The sequence below is a fragment of the Phyllostomus discolor genome, chromosome 9 (assembly GCF_004126475.2).
Source record: "Phyllostomus discolor isolate MPI-MPIP mPhyDis1 chromosome 9, mPhyDis1.pri.v3, whole genome shotgun sequence".
Taxonomy (NCBI): domain Eukaryota; kingdom Metazoa; phylum Chordata; class Mammalia; order Chiroptera; family Phyllostomidae; genus Phyllostomus; species Phyllostomus discolor.
Window position 1 is genome coordinate 44,810,757 of NC_040911.2, and position 14,620 is coordinate 44,825,376.

General features: G+C 42.1%; 1 protein-coding gene across 9 annotated transcripts; it reads right to left on the minus strand.

Annotated features, from left to right (window-relative positions):
* Positions 1 to 6,900: 6,900 nt before the first annotated feature.
* ZBTB14 (zinc finger and BTB domain containing 14) lies at positions 6,901 to 13,775 on the minus strand. 9 transcript variants are annotated; one of them, XM_036009273.1, is made up of 4 exons: positions 13,366 to 13,775; positions 10,955 to 11,036; positions 9,891 to 10,068; positions 6,901 to 9,635 (listed from the first exon to the last, which is right to left on the minus strand). In XM_036009273.1, exon 4 carries the CDS (start codon positions 9,618 to 9,620, stop codon positions 8,289 to 8,291), a length of 1,332 nt encoding a protein of 443 aa, XP_035865166.1. In that variant the 5' UTR covers positions 9,621 to 9,635; positions 9,891 to 10,068; positions 10,955 to 11,036; positions 13,366 to 13,775; the 3' UTR covers positions 6,901 to 8,288. The 9 variants fall into 9 exon arrangements, with proteins under 9 accessions (XP_035865166.1, XP_035865168.1, XP_035865161.1 ...); XM_036009275.1 differs by lacking the exon at positions 13,366 to 13,775 and adding an exon at positions 13,011 to 13,190; XM_036009268.1 differs by lacking the exons at positions 9,891 to 10,068; positions 13,366 to 13,775 and adding exons at positions 11,468 to 11,546; positions 11,634 to 12,049.
* Positions 13,776 to 14,620: the final 845 nt, after the last annotated feature.

Here is a 14,620-nt window from a genome sequence, read left to right on the forward strand (position 1 = left end):
ATCAATAAGTAAGAAGGTAAAGTGGATCTCAAAAGCTCACTTTCTATTCACTCCTCAGACGGAGGCTGTGCTCCTCCACCAAAGCAAGAGAGTGAACCAAGAAAAGAAGACAGCAGGTGATCCAGGAGTACTTAAATTTAGAAATATGATTTTCATTTCTTTTAGATGTATCTCCAATGTCTGAGAATGTCCTTAAGATATGCAGGAAAGCCCGGGCTTAGTTCCATTACATCAAGTGTGGTTTAAATTATTTTGCTAGGAGTTGTGACAGTTTGAGTGGACTTCGTACATTCTGTTCATTTTCAACAGTGGCACAAATGTGAGAGATGGTCACCGGCTTCCAAACCCTCCTCTCCTACTATCCCTCATAGGCATTCAGGAACTTGGATCTTATGATCACCTTTGGTGCCCGTTTTAAGTTATAAGGCAAGCAAATTTCAAGTAAGTACATTAAAAATGTCTGGCCCTGGCCAGGTGGCTCAGTTCAGTTAGCTGGAACATCAACCCACAAGCATAAATTGTGGGCTCAATTCCTGGGGTCAGGGCACCTATAAGAGGCAACCAATCAATGTTTCTCTCTCAGATCGATGTCTGTCTGTCCCTCTCTCTCTCGTTAAATACATACATACATACATAAAATTAGAATGTTTGCAGAAAATATGCAAACTAAATGATTGTAAAACAATAGGCTTGACTTCTGAAATAAGCTTAAAGACTGTGTAGTATAAGCCCCTCCTTTAAAACAGATAATTTGCCAATTAAAAAGTAGGCAAAGGACCTGAATAAACATTTTTCCAAAGAAGATACACAAACAGCCAACAAATATGTGACAAGATGCTAATCACTAGTTATTAGAAAAATATAAATTAAACCACAGTGATATATTACCTTGAGTCTGTTAGAATGGCCACCAACAAAAAGACAAGAGATAACACATGCTGGCGTGGATTTGGAAAAAACTAAACTTGTACACTGTTGTTTCCTCAGAAAATTAAAAATAGAACTATCATATTATCTAGCAATTCTGGTTCTAGGAATATATCCAAAGGAAACAAAAACACTAACTTAAAAATATGTTTGCACCCTTATTCATTGCAGCATTATTTATAATAGTCAAGACATGGAAACAACCTAAGTGTCCATCCACAGATAAATGGCTAAGGAAGCTGTGGTACATACAGGCATACCTCATTTTATTGAGCTTCCCTTTATTGTACTTCCCAAATTTGTTTTTGTAAAAATTGAAGTCAAGACCTACCATCAGAAAAAAGATTACTACTCACTTTATTGTGGTAATCTGAAGCCAAACCTGTAATATCTCTGCTGTATCCTTGTATATACAATGAGGAAATTGCATATACAAAAATGTATATACAAAAATGAGGAAATCTACCATTGTGACAACACAGAGGCATGATGCTAAATGAAATAAGCCAGACAAAGACAAACACTGTCCGATCTCACCATGTCCAATCTAATTTCTAAAAGCCACCACACTTAGAAAAAGAGATCAGATTCATGGTTACCAGAAGCCAGGGGTGGGTGGAGGGGAGCTTGCAGGAAGGTGATCAAAAGAAAAAATTTCAGTTATGAGATAAATAAGTACTAGGGATGTATAACATGATAACTAGTTAGCACTGCAGTATAATATTTAGGAAAGTTAAGAGAGTAAGTTCCTCACAGTTCTTAGTACAAGGAGAATTATTTTTCTTTTTATTGTATCTATATGAGATGATGAATGTTAACCAAATTGTGGTAAACATTTCACAACATATGTAAATCAAACCATAATGCTGTATACCCTAAATTTGTACAATGATGTATGTCAATTATTTCTCAATAAAACTAGAAAAATAAGAAAACTGTTGTGGTCTCATAATTCAGTTTGGGAAAATAATTATATAGCACTTAAAATTCATTCATTCCTCTTTTCTCAATGCCACATTTATTAGACTATTAAATACAGAGCAGGGTAAAGTAGATTTAGTTGTAAGTACATTGGGCAGAATTTTTTCTTGTATTATTATTAATTATTGTATTATTTTCCGTAAGAACTGTAAACCTACTTTTGCTCCACCCTGTGTAATCTATTTTTATACTAATCCAGGTCAATTGGTTCAGTAGCCTTCCAATCTGGTCACTATTTCCTGTTTCATACTTGCTGAAAGATTGCTGGAAGACTGAAGAATAGAATCTCAGTCATTCCAAGATTTAGAAGCAATAGCAGCTACACACACCCTTTATTTAATTAAATGTAAACAGCATAAGAATGAAGTGTAATTTTAAGTTCCTCATCAACCACCTCCATCTGTCATCCCGTTTGAGGTCAGTAATCTTTTAAATCAGTTATACCTGATCATAAAATATTTTAAAGCTAAATTTCCAATCTATTACCTATGGAAGAAATGAATTTATCTTTTGAAATAATAAGTAAAGGCAGGGTAAGCTGGGCAGGGAATTGCCATATGCATTTTAGCTGAAGAAAGTAAGAAGAGTTATGCAGCTATCCCAAGGTGGTGATAGCCTGAAAGCAGTACAGATAGAACCTTAATTCAAGTTTTCTAGCACCTTTCAGAGAGGTGGGGATCTCCTAACAACCACGTTCACAAACATTAAACATTAATTTTGACACCACAATAGATGGCCTTTGGTCTGGTGGGGTTTCCCTGGCTCACTGAAGAACGGAACACGAAGAAAGGCAACAAGTAGCTCTGTTCTTGTGCAATCATCCATGACACCCTATCTGCAGTTTCCCAAATTTGGAGCAGCCTCTAGAACCAAAGGACAGTAAAACAATGCTGGTTTAGTATTTGGCTCCTTGCATGAGGAACCCCTTGGAGAATTCAAAATATGGGGACTGATTTACGATATAAACTTAGGGGCACCATTTGCATTCATGCCTCTACCTCTCCTCCAGCTGCTCTCTCCCCCCTAACAGTGAACTGAAGTTGGTAAGACTGTGTGCAAGGCCACAGCTGCTCCTTTGCCTGTTTAAGGGCATTATGACATGGTGACTATGGGCATAGGCTTTGGAGGCAACTGGACCCGTTCTATCCTGGCTCTGATAACAACTGACAGGTAGGACTTTTAACTTCTCTGAATCCTGGTATTCTCATCAGTAATAAGGTGCCTTAAAGTAGTCCCAAAGCACAGAGATCACGTATGTAGTGCCTGATACCTGGTAAATATGCAACAAATGTTATGTTTGGGGGCTTTTAGGGAATACCTGCACACTCTCAACTCTCATTTCAAAGTTGCTGCTGAGCATACCCTTTATTGCTCATTAAGCTCCATCCTCTAGGACTTTCTGAGTTAATATACCTTGATCAAAGCTTCTGGAAGACAAGGTTATTGGGGAGGTTGGTCTAATTTTCTTTGTATCAGTATCTTTTCTTGATGCCAGGATCTATTATTTTAAAGAAACAAACCATAGTCTCATATTCCCCTTTCCAAATTCATTATCAATGAAAAAAGTAAGAATCATGCTATAGAAATGGTAATGTTTAACAAATACATTTTCTCAGTATACATTCAAAAAAGTCACTTGAGAATGTTTCTTGACTATATTAAAAACTCAAATTACTTTCTGAAGTATGTTCCAAGAACCAGATAAAAATACATACTGCAGCAGATTTTTTAAAATTAGGTACATTTATGACCATTATTTGTAAATCTTGTGACACTTTATAAAACTTGGAAAGGTGACCGGTTAACCCCGTCCTGGATGGTAGGCTCTGTGAGGGCAGGAGTGTCTGCCTTATTCACTGTTCCATCTCCAGCATCAAGTCCAATGCCTGGCACATACGAGGCATTCAGTGAACATTTATTGACTGATTCTTTGTAGAAAATACTTTTATGTAGGATTCATGGAAATGTCCTCCAAAGAAGAGCAAGTAAAACTGATTCAGTGAACTTGTATTCTGAACTAAAAGAAAATCAAAATTCTTGGGTGTAGTGTAAGACCCTTTGGAAAGAAAGTAATAGATCATCCTAGAATTCATGTAAGCCAGAAAGAGAAAGGCTGGGCGTAGTCTGAAATACACCCAGTTGTAGAAAAACAAAATATAAAAATTACCCCCCAAACACATGATTTCACAGGGCACTTGAGAGGCAGCTCTCAAAACTGCAGTGCTGGCTGTGCCACCAGAGACAGAGGAGCAGGGAGCCTTGCAGAGGCCAGTGTACACTTGACTGTGTGCCAACAGCCTACTTAAACGATGGGAGATTACAAAACCAAAGAGAATCCTAAAATGAATACATTTGTGAGAAGAAAGCCGCAAATGGGTTTAAGATTACATAAATGCTAGTATAAACACAGCTTTCACAGACATTTTCAGTTAAGACCAAAGGCGATCTAGTCTCCAGCTTGGGGCTGATGACCATAAAACTGACTTGTCAAAATCAAGAGAACTCCAGTCTGGCTCTGCTTCTCTACTGAGAACGCTCTTTCAGTAGGAAACATTTAGGATGCGCCTAAAAGGCAGTGGATGCTGGGCTAAATATTTTGTACTGGTGATCATATTTAATCTTCACAGCAGACCATGAGCCAGAATTACAAATTACTAGTTTAGAAATGAAAAAACTAAGGTTCAGGGCAGTAAAGACCGTGCCTAAATTTATACATTAACTGATAACCAGAACCAGGATCCAGTTCAAGTTGGACTATATGTCTTTCCACTAAACCACACTTCCCCCTAGTTATACTGAAAATATTTACATGAATACTGGCAATTGGGAATACCTCTTTAAGAGACCATGAAATCACACAACTGCCGAAATGTTACAATCCATCTAAATTACATCTAGAGCACTTAGAAGATCAGTATGGTGACCTTTAAGGAATCATGGATAATAGATGGGAAAATACCACCTTCATTTCTAAAAATAATGCTTAATACAAGACAGAGTACACTGTGTGAGGTGGAGCCAAATCTCTTCTGCCTTTTTATCTCTGGGATCCAGACTAGGGCCTCAATACATGATAGATAAATGAAGCAAGGTATCTCTACATCTGAACTGTTGTCAAGCAGATTCATGTTTAAGTTTCTTATGAATAGTGCCGAAGGGCAGGAAGTACCCAGTTACAAAGGGGTATACAAAAATGGACACAAAATTAAAAGACCAAGAAGCTGTTAGGTCTGTGTGAAGGTGGGTGTGGAGCATCAGGGAGGTAGGGAGTTCCCTATGACTGAAAGTGCTTGTTGATTTCAGTCATTAGGAGGCTTCAGAATAAATGTAAGTCCTCAGCTCTCACTGTGATGGTTGTCAATGGTTACCTTGCCTCCCTCTGATGTTTTCCTTGTCTCTCATACATTTGTGAGGTGTGGGAGCATGGTGGGCTTGGGTAATGAAGAAACTAAAGGTAAATGGCAGAGGGAAGGGAGAGTTCTCCATTGTCTTCCCTGGAAACCTCAGCACCTTAAATCCCACAACTCAGAACTCAAGATTAAAGCCCTTACATTAATTCTGCTACACCTACACAGGCTTTTATAATTGATCTAGAAACTAATCACCAACAGCATTACTCAGGAAAATGTATCCAGGTTCCCAATGACTGAGGTAGACACCTTTTACAACATAACACATTAAATGGAAACTACACATAAATTTACATCATTCTCCTTCACCTCAATCTTTCCTATCAACAAAATAGGAGGAATTTATTAGTACAACATTCACTTGATGGCAATTTCTGTAATTACTAACAATTTTAAATTTGTGATCAAGTTAATTAGCAGGTAAATGACCTAAAGTTTAGACGTCCTAAAATTCTCTTCCTCAATCACTGCCAATACAATGCAAGTTGGCATAAAAGGTAACATCAAGTTGTAGATACTCTTGTTCAAAATAAAAAAGTAGGTGACTTTTTTAAATAACGAAGAGATAGTAACACTGACATTTACAATTTCCTTACCCTAATATGACAAATTCAGTGTAAGGACATTTCAGAATTAATCCCATGACTGGAGTTATCCTTGAACTGCCTAAAATGATGGTTTCACCATCCAGGGAACTACAAAGGCCAGCTGGGTGAGAGAGGCAGTCTCAACGACCCTTTGCAGCCACCAAGAAGATAACAAGGGGGGAGAAAACGGGAGGGAGAAGGGGGAGGGCTGGGATGGGGGTAAAAGGCAGAAAACTGTACTTGAACAACAATTAAATAAAAAAAAAAGAAGATAAGCACCCTAACACACATATGAACCCAGTGCCAGTGGTAGAAATTATAATATAAATATATCTCATGCAAAAATAGGACAAATATTTACATAATACAAATAAAGAACTAAAATTTAAGCTTTCTTTTTGGGGGTACCACTGTGACTATGTGGTTTCAATAAGGGTTAATACCACGTTAACTTGAAACTCTGAAAAACCATAAAGATAGCATAGAAAATGCACGTTGGTAGAAACTTGGATGTGTGAAAGGTTGTTATGAAAAAATGGAAACAGGAATGATAGAATTATATTTTCTCATACATACTAAAATGAAGACCCAAAAACAGTTTGTTAAAGTAGCTATCAACAAGATGTTAAATTATTTTTCTTCTGCTTTGGTTAAAACAGCCTAGGAATATCAATCACTTCCCCTTCTACTAATAGCATATAAACAGTGACAAGACTACTTTTAGGATGGAAAAACAACTTTCTTCAAAAGAAATTAATTTTAAACTAAACATTATACCAATAAATAAGTTTCTTAAAAGGCAGTATCTTCATCCGACAAGCTTGGCATAACCCATATATCGACTTAAAAAGTAAAATTTCCCCCAAATAGTAATTGCAGGTGTTAATGCAACAAACTGTGAAATGAAATTATTTTAATGTATCTTTAAAAAAACTATCAACCAAAAATAAATTTTAAAAGTCAACATTTTTCTAAAATTGTACATTCCAAAATAATTGACTAATGCTTTATTATAGAACATAATTCAAACTATTGTTGATATTTCAATATATTCCAAAAGAAATGGTTTAAAAATTTTTTCATACACCAAAATTGGAACATCATTTATAATTCTGTTACAGCTATGAAAAGGCAATCAACTCTACTTAAAACTGTAACCAGTGATGAAATATACTTCAAAAACATAAACATTTGGTCTGACAATCTTTAATATTGGTTAACAACAGACTGATGCTTCTTGCTGATGGAAGTTATTTTAATTCAATGTGCAAAAAAATGTGCAGCTGTCTACTTTTCCTTGAAATACCTAAGACCAACACTTCTATACTATTTACACACTTAAAAGATTTCAAATGTATTAATTTAAGCAATGATATTGCATCTCCTTTATGGATAAATCATATGCTACAGAGAGCACAAAAGCTTGATAACATTGTTAAGTTACACGAAGGTATCTGAAGAGGCATACCTGCTCTTGTCCTAATTTCAAAATCAATTAAGAATTATTTTGATCTAGGAAGTCTTGGAATTATTGCAAATGTGAAAACCTTGTCTCTGAGAGCCAGGTTCCTATTTACCCTTTTCTAAACTTTTTGCCTCTGGTCCACTCTACAAACCCCACCCATTCAGAGTGGCAATGCCCCAGATAAGAGGAATGAAGGAACTCAGCCCCCAGATCACCAACATCTCTGTGGATTTGCTTAGCCTTCTGGTCTTGTTACCACATTTTTGGGGTAAGTATGGGCAATAAACCAAAATGGATGAAGAGACACTTCAGCAAAGCAACCATTATTTGTCCACAAAAACTGTAAAAAACAGTGATAGAAAATTAACAAATCAAATATAAATTGAAAAGCATTCCACATTTCCAGGCCTTGTTTTCATATTTGTGCAGTGTTCTTGGCCAACCACCAGTATTTTCTGTGTCTACATTAAGCACTTTTATTAAATTATTTAAAATGCTGTTTTGACCCTAAGTCACATATAATTGGGATTGGGAAATCAATTTACTCAATTATCACTCTGTGCAGTGTGTTCACCAGTGCAGCAGTGTAGAGAGGAATTAAAAATGGAATAGAAGTCTCTCACTTCTGAACTGGACACAGGAATCCTCAAACTAAAACCATAAAAGAGAAGGGGTGGGACTTACTGGCAACATTAATACTACACACCAGACAGGACAGTGAAACTGTTTGGTCAGAACCAATGAACATTATTTCCTTGAAAAGTTTTCAAAACACCTAACCAGGCACTGCCTTAAGTCCAGTGAGTACAATGCTCCATAAGTTAAAAAAAAAAAAATACAGTGACCGGTGTTCATTTGTTATGAACAATGCAACCTCAGTCTCCATGGGTCAGGCAAAGTGTTCATGTCCCACCACCTCTAGCTACAGGCTATTGTTTCCAACTGCTGCTCCGCTTCGGCAGCCATCGCTGCCGCCTGCAACTGTTCTGTCTCGCTCTGAATGGCACTGGGGGTAACCTGCTTCCTTTCACTGTGCATATTGTTCTCGTGCCTTTTCAGATCAGATGCCTTGGCAAACGCTTTGGTGCATGAGCCACACACAAAAGGTTTTTCCCCTCTGTGTCTTCGTTCATGATCTTTGAGGTGGGACTTGTGTTTAAAGGCTTTGTCACACATGTGACACGCAAACGGTCTTTCATTACTGTGAACCCTCTCGTGCTTCTTTAGGTCTGGGGCACGAATAAATGATTTTCCACACACCTCACAACTGTAGGGCTTATATCCCGTGTGGATTTTTAGGTGTTCTTTTAGGTGGGCCTGAGTGGTAAAACCTTTTGTACACATTTCACAAACAAATGGCCTATCCGCTGTGTGGAGTTTTTCATGTTTCCTCAATCTGCCTTCGTCAGAAAAGGTTTTACCACATGCCTGACAGGCGATCTGCTCCCGATGATGGCCATAAAGTAAATACTCAAACTTCATGTCACTGGCAGCAGTTGTCCAGCCTGGTGTCTGTTCATCCTTCACTTCACTCATTCCATCATTAAATGTTAAGGCTTGAGGAGTCTGAGACCCCAAATCTTTCGATTCTGGGGTCTCCATGGATTCTACTTCCTGGCCATAGCAATTTACTTTTCGAACTTCCTCACTCCCCAGCTCTTTCAAGATCGCTTCCTGAACCCTGAGCGTAGTTGTAGGCGACTTGCCATCCTCCTGACTCGGCGGGGTGCCTTCTACAGTGTCATCAGATGGACTGTCATCTTGATCTCCAATTTCTTCCACATCATCATCCTGAGTATCAGCAGCATCTCCAATGGGGCGATTTATTTTGAGGCAATACTTAGTTTTGGACTGGCCGTTATTTTCATCAGGACTAGACACATCACGCTTCTGAGAACAGAGTTTATCCAAAAATCGGATACCGAGAATCTGACCTGATGACATCATTAAGTTAACATCTTCTTTTTTCACAGAAATCTTTGCTGTGTACATGTAGTTCAGGACCTCTTCAAAGATATCAGAACGTAGAAAATCTATTTCTATGACTGAAGAGCTATCAACCTCAAGCTTCTTAAAAAGCTTTTTAAAGTAGGTGCTGCAGGCGGCAAGAACACATCTGTGTGCTCTGAATTTCACATCTTCAACAACAATAGCAATATCACAAAACTCTCCTTCCAGGCGTTGTTCGTTTAGTGTTTTCAGAAATAGAGTTTTATGATCATCGTCATTATATTTAATGGTTTCAGACATACTGATGAAAAACTCCTACAAAAAATTTTTAAAAAGAAAGTTTGATAATTATGAACAACACTTTTTCATACAGAAAACAGATTTTCATTTTATGATCAATTTTTGATACTGAACAATTTCAAAAAGTCATTCTGAGTGATTTAAGAACATGAGTAGAAAAGACATCCCATCTTAGGGATTTCCATATTGTTACTTCTATTTATCTTCAGTTTACAAAGTATTTGCCTAGTTACAATTATAGCCAACTTTTACTAAGCACATGATACATACCAGGTATTTTTCTATGTGCTTTGCATGTCTTCACAAATGTAATGATCAAATAAACCCATGCAATAGGTATCATTATCTCTACTTCATAGATGAGGTTGGGAACCTGCCCAATACTCTAGTTATTTAGTGGAGAGCTGGGACTCAATTTCAGGCAATCTAGCTCCAAAACCTGTGATTCCTGACAAGTAAAGGTAATAATGACAATTCAGTTTCAAGGTTTAAGAAACAGCTCTGAGGCAAAGATACACCAGTCCTGTCTGTTGCGCCTACTCTATTTTCACGTAGAGGAAGGCTCAGTAAAATAAGTAACAGCGTTCAGTGTTCTACTTCCTAGACAGAACAGACAAATCAGTGTTGCAGAGCTAGAAAGGAATATCACTGCCAAAATATTCCATTTGGTGTGGACTTCTAGTTTTTCCACATTGGTTTGGTTTGGGGCCAATGAATGAGGGCTAAGGTTTAATATGACCCTCAAAGAATCAGATGACATTTGGGAAGAGAGGCGATAAGCAGCTTCATTCCCTCTGGATGCCAATCTATCTGCTATCTAGACAAAAATGTCTTTAAAGGTTAGATGTACTTGACAAGGGCTGCAAGTATTTTACAAGCAAAAGGAATTTAGAACTGGCACAAAAGACATCTGTCACAACATTAAAGAAATTAATATTTTTAAAGTATTATTTATTTATTTATCTTAGAGAGAAAGGGAGAGAGAGAGAAACATCAATTTTTTGTTCTACTTATTTATGCATTCGTGGGTTGATTCTTATATGTGTCCTGACCCGGTATTGAACCAGCAACTTTAGCGTATCAGGATGATGCTCTGATCAACTTAGCTACCCAGCCAGGGCATGAAAATTGATCTTTTAAAAATAATGTATTCTAGTTTCTTTTCAAAAACATTGTTTTCCTTCCATTCAACACAATATGAGGAAAATAGACATTTTTCCCCAGAGAAATGTAAGTGCTAACACAATTGATATATGTGTATATCTACATACTTTATTTTTAAAAGCAAATACTGAATCATAGTTTCAAGATTTAATATCCAAAGTTATAGTTACCATGAACAATTCAGGCTATTGTCTTAATGCTTGAAATGCCAAATTCTTCAGATCAGAATAACTGATCAGGGGCACGCCCGTCCTACAAGAAAAAAGGACACACAAGAGTAAGGTAGGATCTTCTTCTATCTAAAATTCTAAACAAGAAATTTTTTAAAAAATAAACTTTCCTTTCTTGTCCTGCCACTTGCACATGTACCCATTTTCAGGATGGGGACAGAGGTCCAGCTCTGAGCAGACTTGAAGGAAAACAAGGGCTGCAGCACTTAGGGTGTGGAAAGACTGTGCACAGGGAATCAGAGGATACACTGAAGAGCCACTAAAGAATTTCTCCTCACAAACAAAGCCCATGTATAGATGTTGATAGCTACACAGATATCAGAAAAAGCCAGAAAGTGCTCCCTGCCCCCACCATTTCCTGCTAGGTATGTAGCCCTCCACATTTTTCTCTGGGGTCATACAGAGGGTATATCTATTTAATAAATACAGAGAGAGTTATAAAATTTCACATACCCAACAGTTAATACTGGAGGATATAGTAGCTGCTTTCTTCTTCCTACACTTCTGTATGACGTAGCACATATCATTTAGCCTGCATGTGAGAACTGTAGGTGTTTTCACCTGTATCCCTACAGACAAGCTAAAAGATTTTAGCTTTTTTTTGAATTTTAACTCTTACCATAGGGACTCCATCCTGCAGACCAATATCCTGAAAAATACAAAAAGTTTCTTCTACTGAACAGTGACCACACAGATAAGGGACTGGGCTGCAACAGCCTTACATAAAAACTGCAGTGGAAAACTCGAATCAAGAGACCAAAATCCTGAACACTATCAAAAGGTTCGCTCTACAGAAAAGGAAACACAGCAATCAGCTGCCTTAAAGCAGCAGGGAATTTTCTTATCTGCAAAGTGTGAGAACTGAGCAAAATTAGTTTTACAGATGCTTCGGAGTTTGTTTCTTAAATAGGACACGGTCTGTAGTCACCCCAAAGAAAGCAACCAGGCCAAACTTCTACCGGGTCACTTCCTACTGTATTTCAAGGATGTGGGATAAAAGTGCATGGACTAGAGAGAGAGAGGAATGACCGTATCCATCAGTGTGTTGATTTTTTTTTCTCCTTTTTTGGCCAGGGTGTTATTTGGCCTCCACTCTCAAGGTCTCTGAGGACCAGTTTTTTTTTCTACTGAGATGTTCCAATTGCTAAGTTCAGGTGCGTCAAACTGGAGGATACCCACTGCCAGTATACGTATAGCTGGTGAGAACACTATAGCTTCAATTACACCTCCATATCAAAGCTGCCCCTTCATTACTGCTCTCTAAACCGCTGAGGAACCGAGTCACCTTAACGGGGAGAGGGGGCTCCAGCACAGCCAAACTTGCCTGGACAGCCAGCCGCCTCCCCTATCCCCGAACAGTCGTGACAATGGCGGCGGCACGACTTCCCTGTCCAAAGCTCGCAACTTCGGGGTAGGGATAAGGAAAGATAACGAAGCGCAAGAGCCATCTAGCCTTCAGAGGTTCTCCAAGCCACCCTCTCGTTTCTTTCTGCCCGGAAAGTGGGGAAGTAGATAGGGCCGTTTGCATTTCTTCCCAAACAAAAGCTCGGCCTCGGAGCCGGAAGGCGAAAGAGTGACTTTCCCTTTCATAATCAGGCTTCCCGCGCAAGATTCTGGCCTCCGCTCTGAGCGCAAAAGGAAGAGCCCACGGCGGTCCCGGGAGCGGCAACGAGCGGGAGCGGGCGTGTGGCCCGTCTCCGCAGCCCCGCGCCGCGCCGCGCCCCGTACCGCCCGCGAGCCCGGAGCTCGCGCCCCGCGCACTCCCTGGCCGGCTCGCGCCGGGCCCTCCCCCGCCCTCCCGCGGCCGGGGGCGGGGGCGGCGCGCGGCCGGCTTTCCGAGCTCGGCGGGCGCACCCGGGAGTGCGAGCGTGGGGGTCCCGGCCCCCTCCTCCACAGGCAGCTGAGGGCGGTGCGGTGTGGTGGGGCCCCGGGCTCTGAGGGGCGGCGCCCGGAGGGCCACACTCAGCGCTGGGCTCCGGGCCGTCCCAACCCTCACGGCGGAGCGTTGCGGAGATGCGAGCGAGAACGGCCATGAACTCTGCCACCAAGGCTCAGCGAGCGCGCGCCCGGGGCCGCAGCGGCCGCCGCCCGGCTACTGTTCCAGTCCGCTCACCGGCCTGCGCAGCACCCAGAATGCCCGTTCCCCACGCCCGGCCCAGCCCCGGCCCACGCCCGTTCCCGCTCGCACCGCGCCGCCGCCGGCCGCCTGCACATCCTGGAGCTGGCTGGTGCCCCAGAGCGTGGCGAGAACGCGCTTCTTCCGGGCCGCCCCGCCGCGCCAGCCGCAGGCTGCCCCCGTGCCCGCCTCGCTGATGGCCCGGGCCCCTTCCGCACCCCTGGCCCGCGCTTACCTGCAGCGTGGCACAGCCACAGACCTCGACGTGGGCTCCCCGCGCTCGCTGCACACAGGCCGGGGACGGGATGGACGCGGGGCACGGGGGCACGGTGGGTGGCAGTGTTTTTGGATTTTTTTTTTTTTTAGTTTGGGGAGGGGGCGGGGTGGGGGGGGAAATCGTGCACGTCCCTGATGGTAGCAGCCCTCCTCCTGCACGAGCACAGAATGTCTACCCGGCCTTGAAAACCCCCACCGGCAACCCCCCCTCCCCGTGCATGCGCGGTGCGGGCTGGGAGGAAGGCGCGCCGCCGGCTTGCGCAGGCACGGAACCCGACCGGGCCTCTAAATGGGCGAGCAGAGAAAGGGTTAATCCAGGCCCTTCTGATGCTTTCGTTAGTCTACGGGGCCGCCCCCATGAGAGCCCTGGCCTGCGCACGCGCGCGCACGCGCGCAACTAGGGGCGCGCAGAGCCCGCGCGCGGGAGAAGGGGGGGCGGGGCGGGGCTTTGGGAGCGGAGGACCGAATGCACGAGCGCTGCTCTCGGGCACCCGCCCCGCCTAGAGCTCCCGACTCCTGAGCTCCCGCCCGCGCCTGGCGCCTGCACAACGCTGGGGACGCGGGATCCCGGCGTTCCTGTGCGTGTGCACGTGCTTAGCGCTGTACGGCCCTCGGGCGCGCGCTAGTAGGATGCTGCGGCTGTGGGCTTCGCCTTCGGCTATGGGACGAACGCCCTAGGCACCCTAGCCTTCTGTGTACACCGACTGACGATGAGACTAACGAACATTGGGTCTTGAGTGGTGTCGGTGTCGCATAATGTATACCGGGGAAATGGTAGGCACTCAATAAACGTTTGCCAAACAAATGAAAAAAGTGACATCTTTCATTTTGAGAGTAACGGTCGATCCCAGTCACCCAGGAGAAAAGGATCACCCCTAAAGATCTGGATCCCGCCAAGACCGCACCCGCCTTCCAGCAATTACCCAGATATGCAAGGAAAAGCCGCGGGAACCTGGAGGCCCTAACGCATCTCTAGCAATCATGAACCTGGACTGGTTTTCATTTGTAGCTCCCTCGAGGGCTCCAATAATGTAGCACAGTTCTTACATGGCAGTTCAACAAAAGCAATGGCTCCATTGCTGTTGAAACCATGTCTCGTTCCCTGTAACGATGTGGTTGGGCCTGTGCCCGCAGTTGAGACCTGAGAAATCCCTCCAGCTCTTGCATTTTTTGCCCACCAAAATACAGTGAGTTGGACAGCACTACCTCATCGC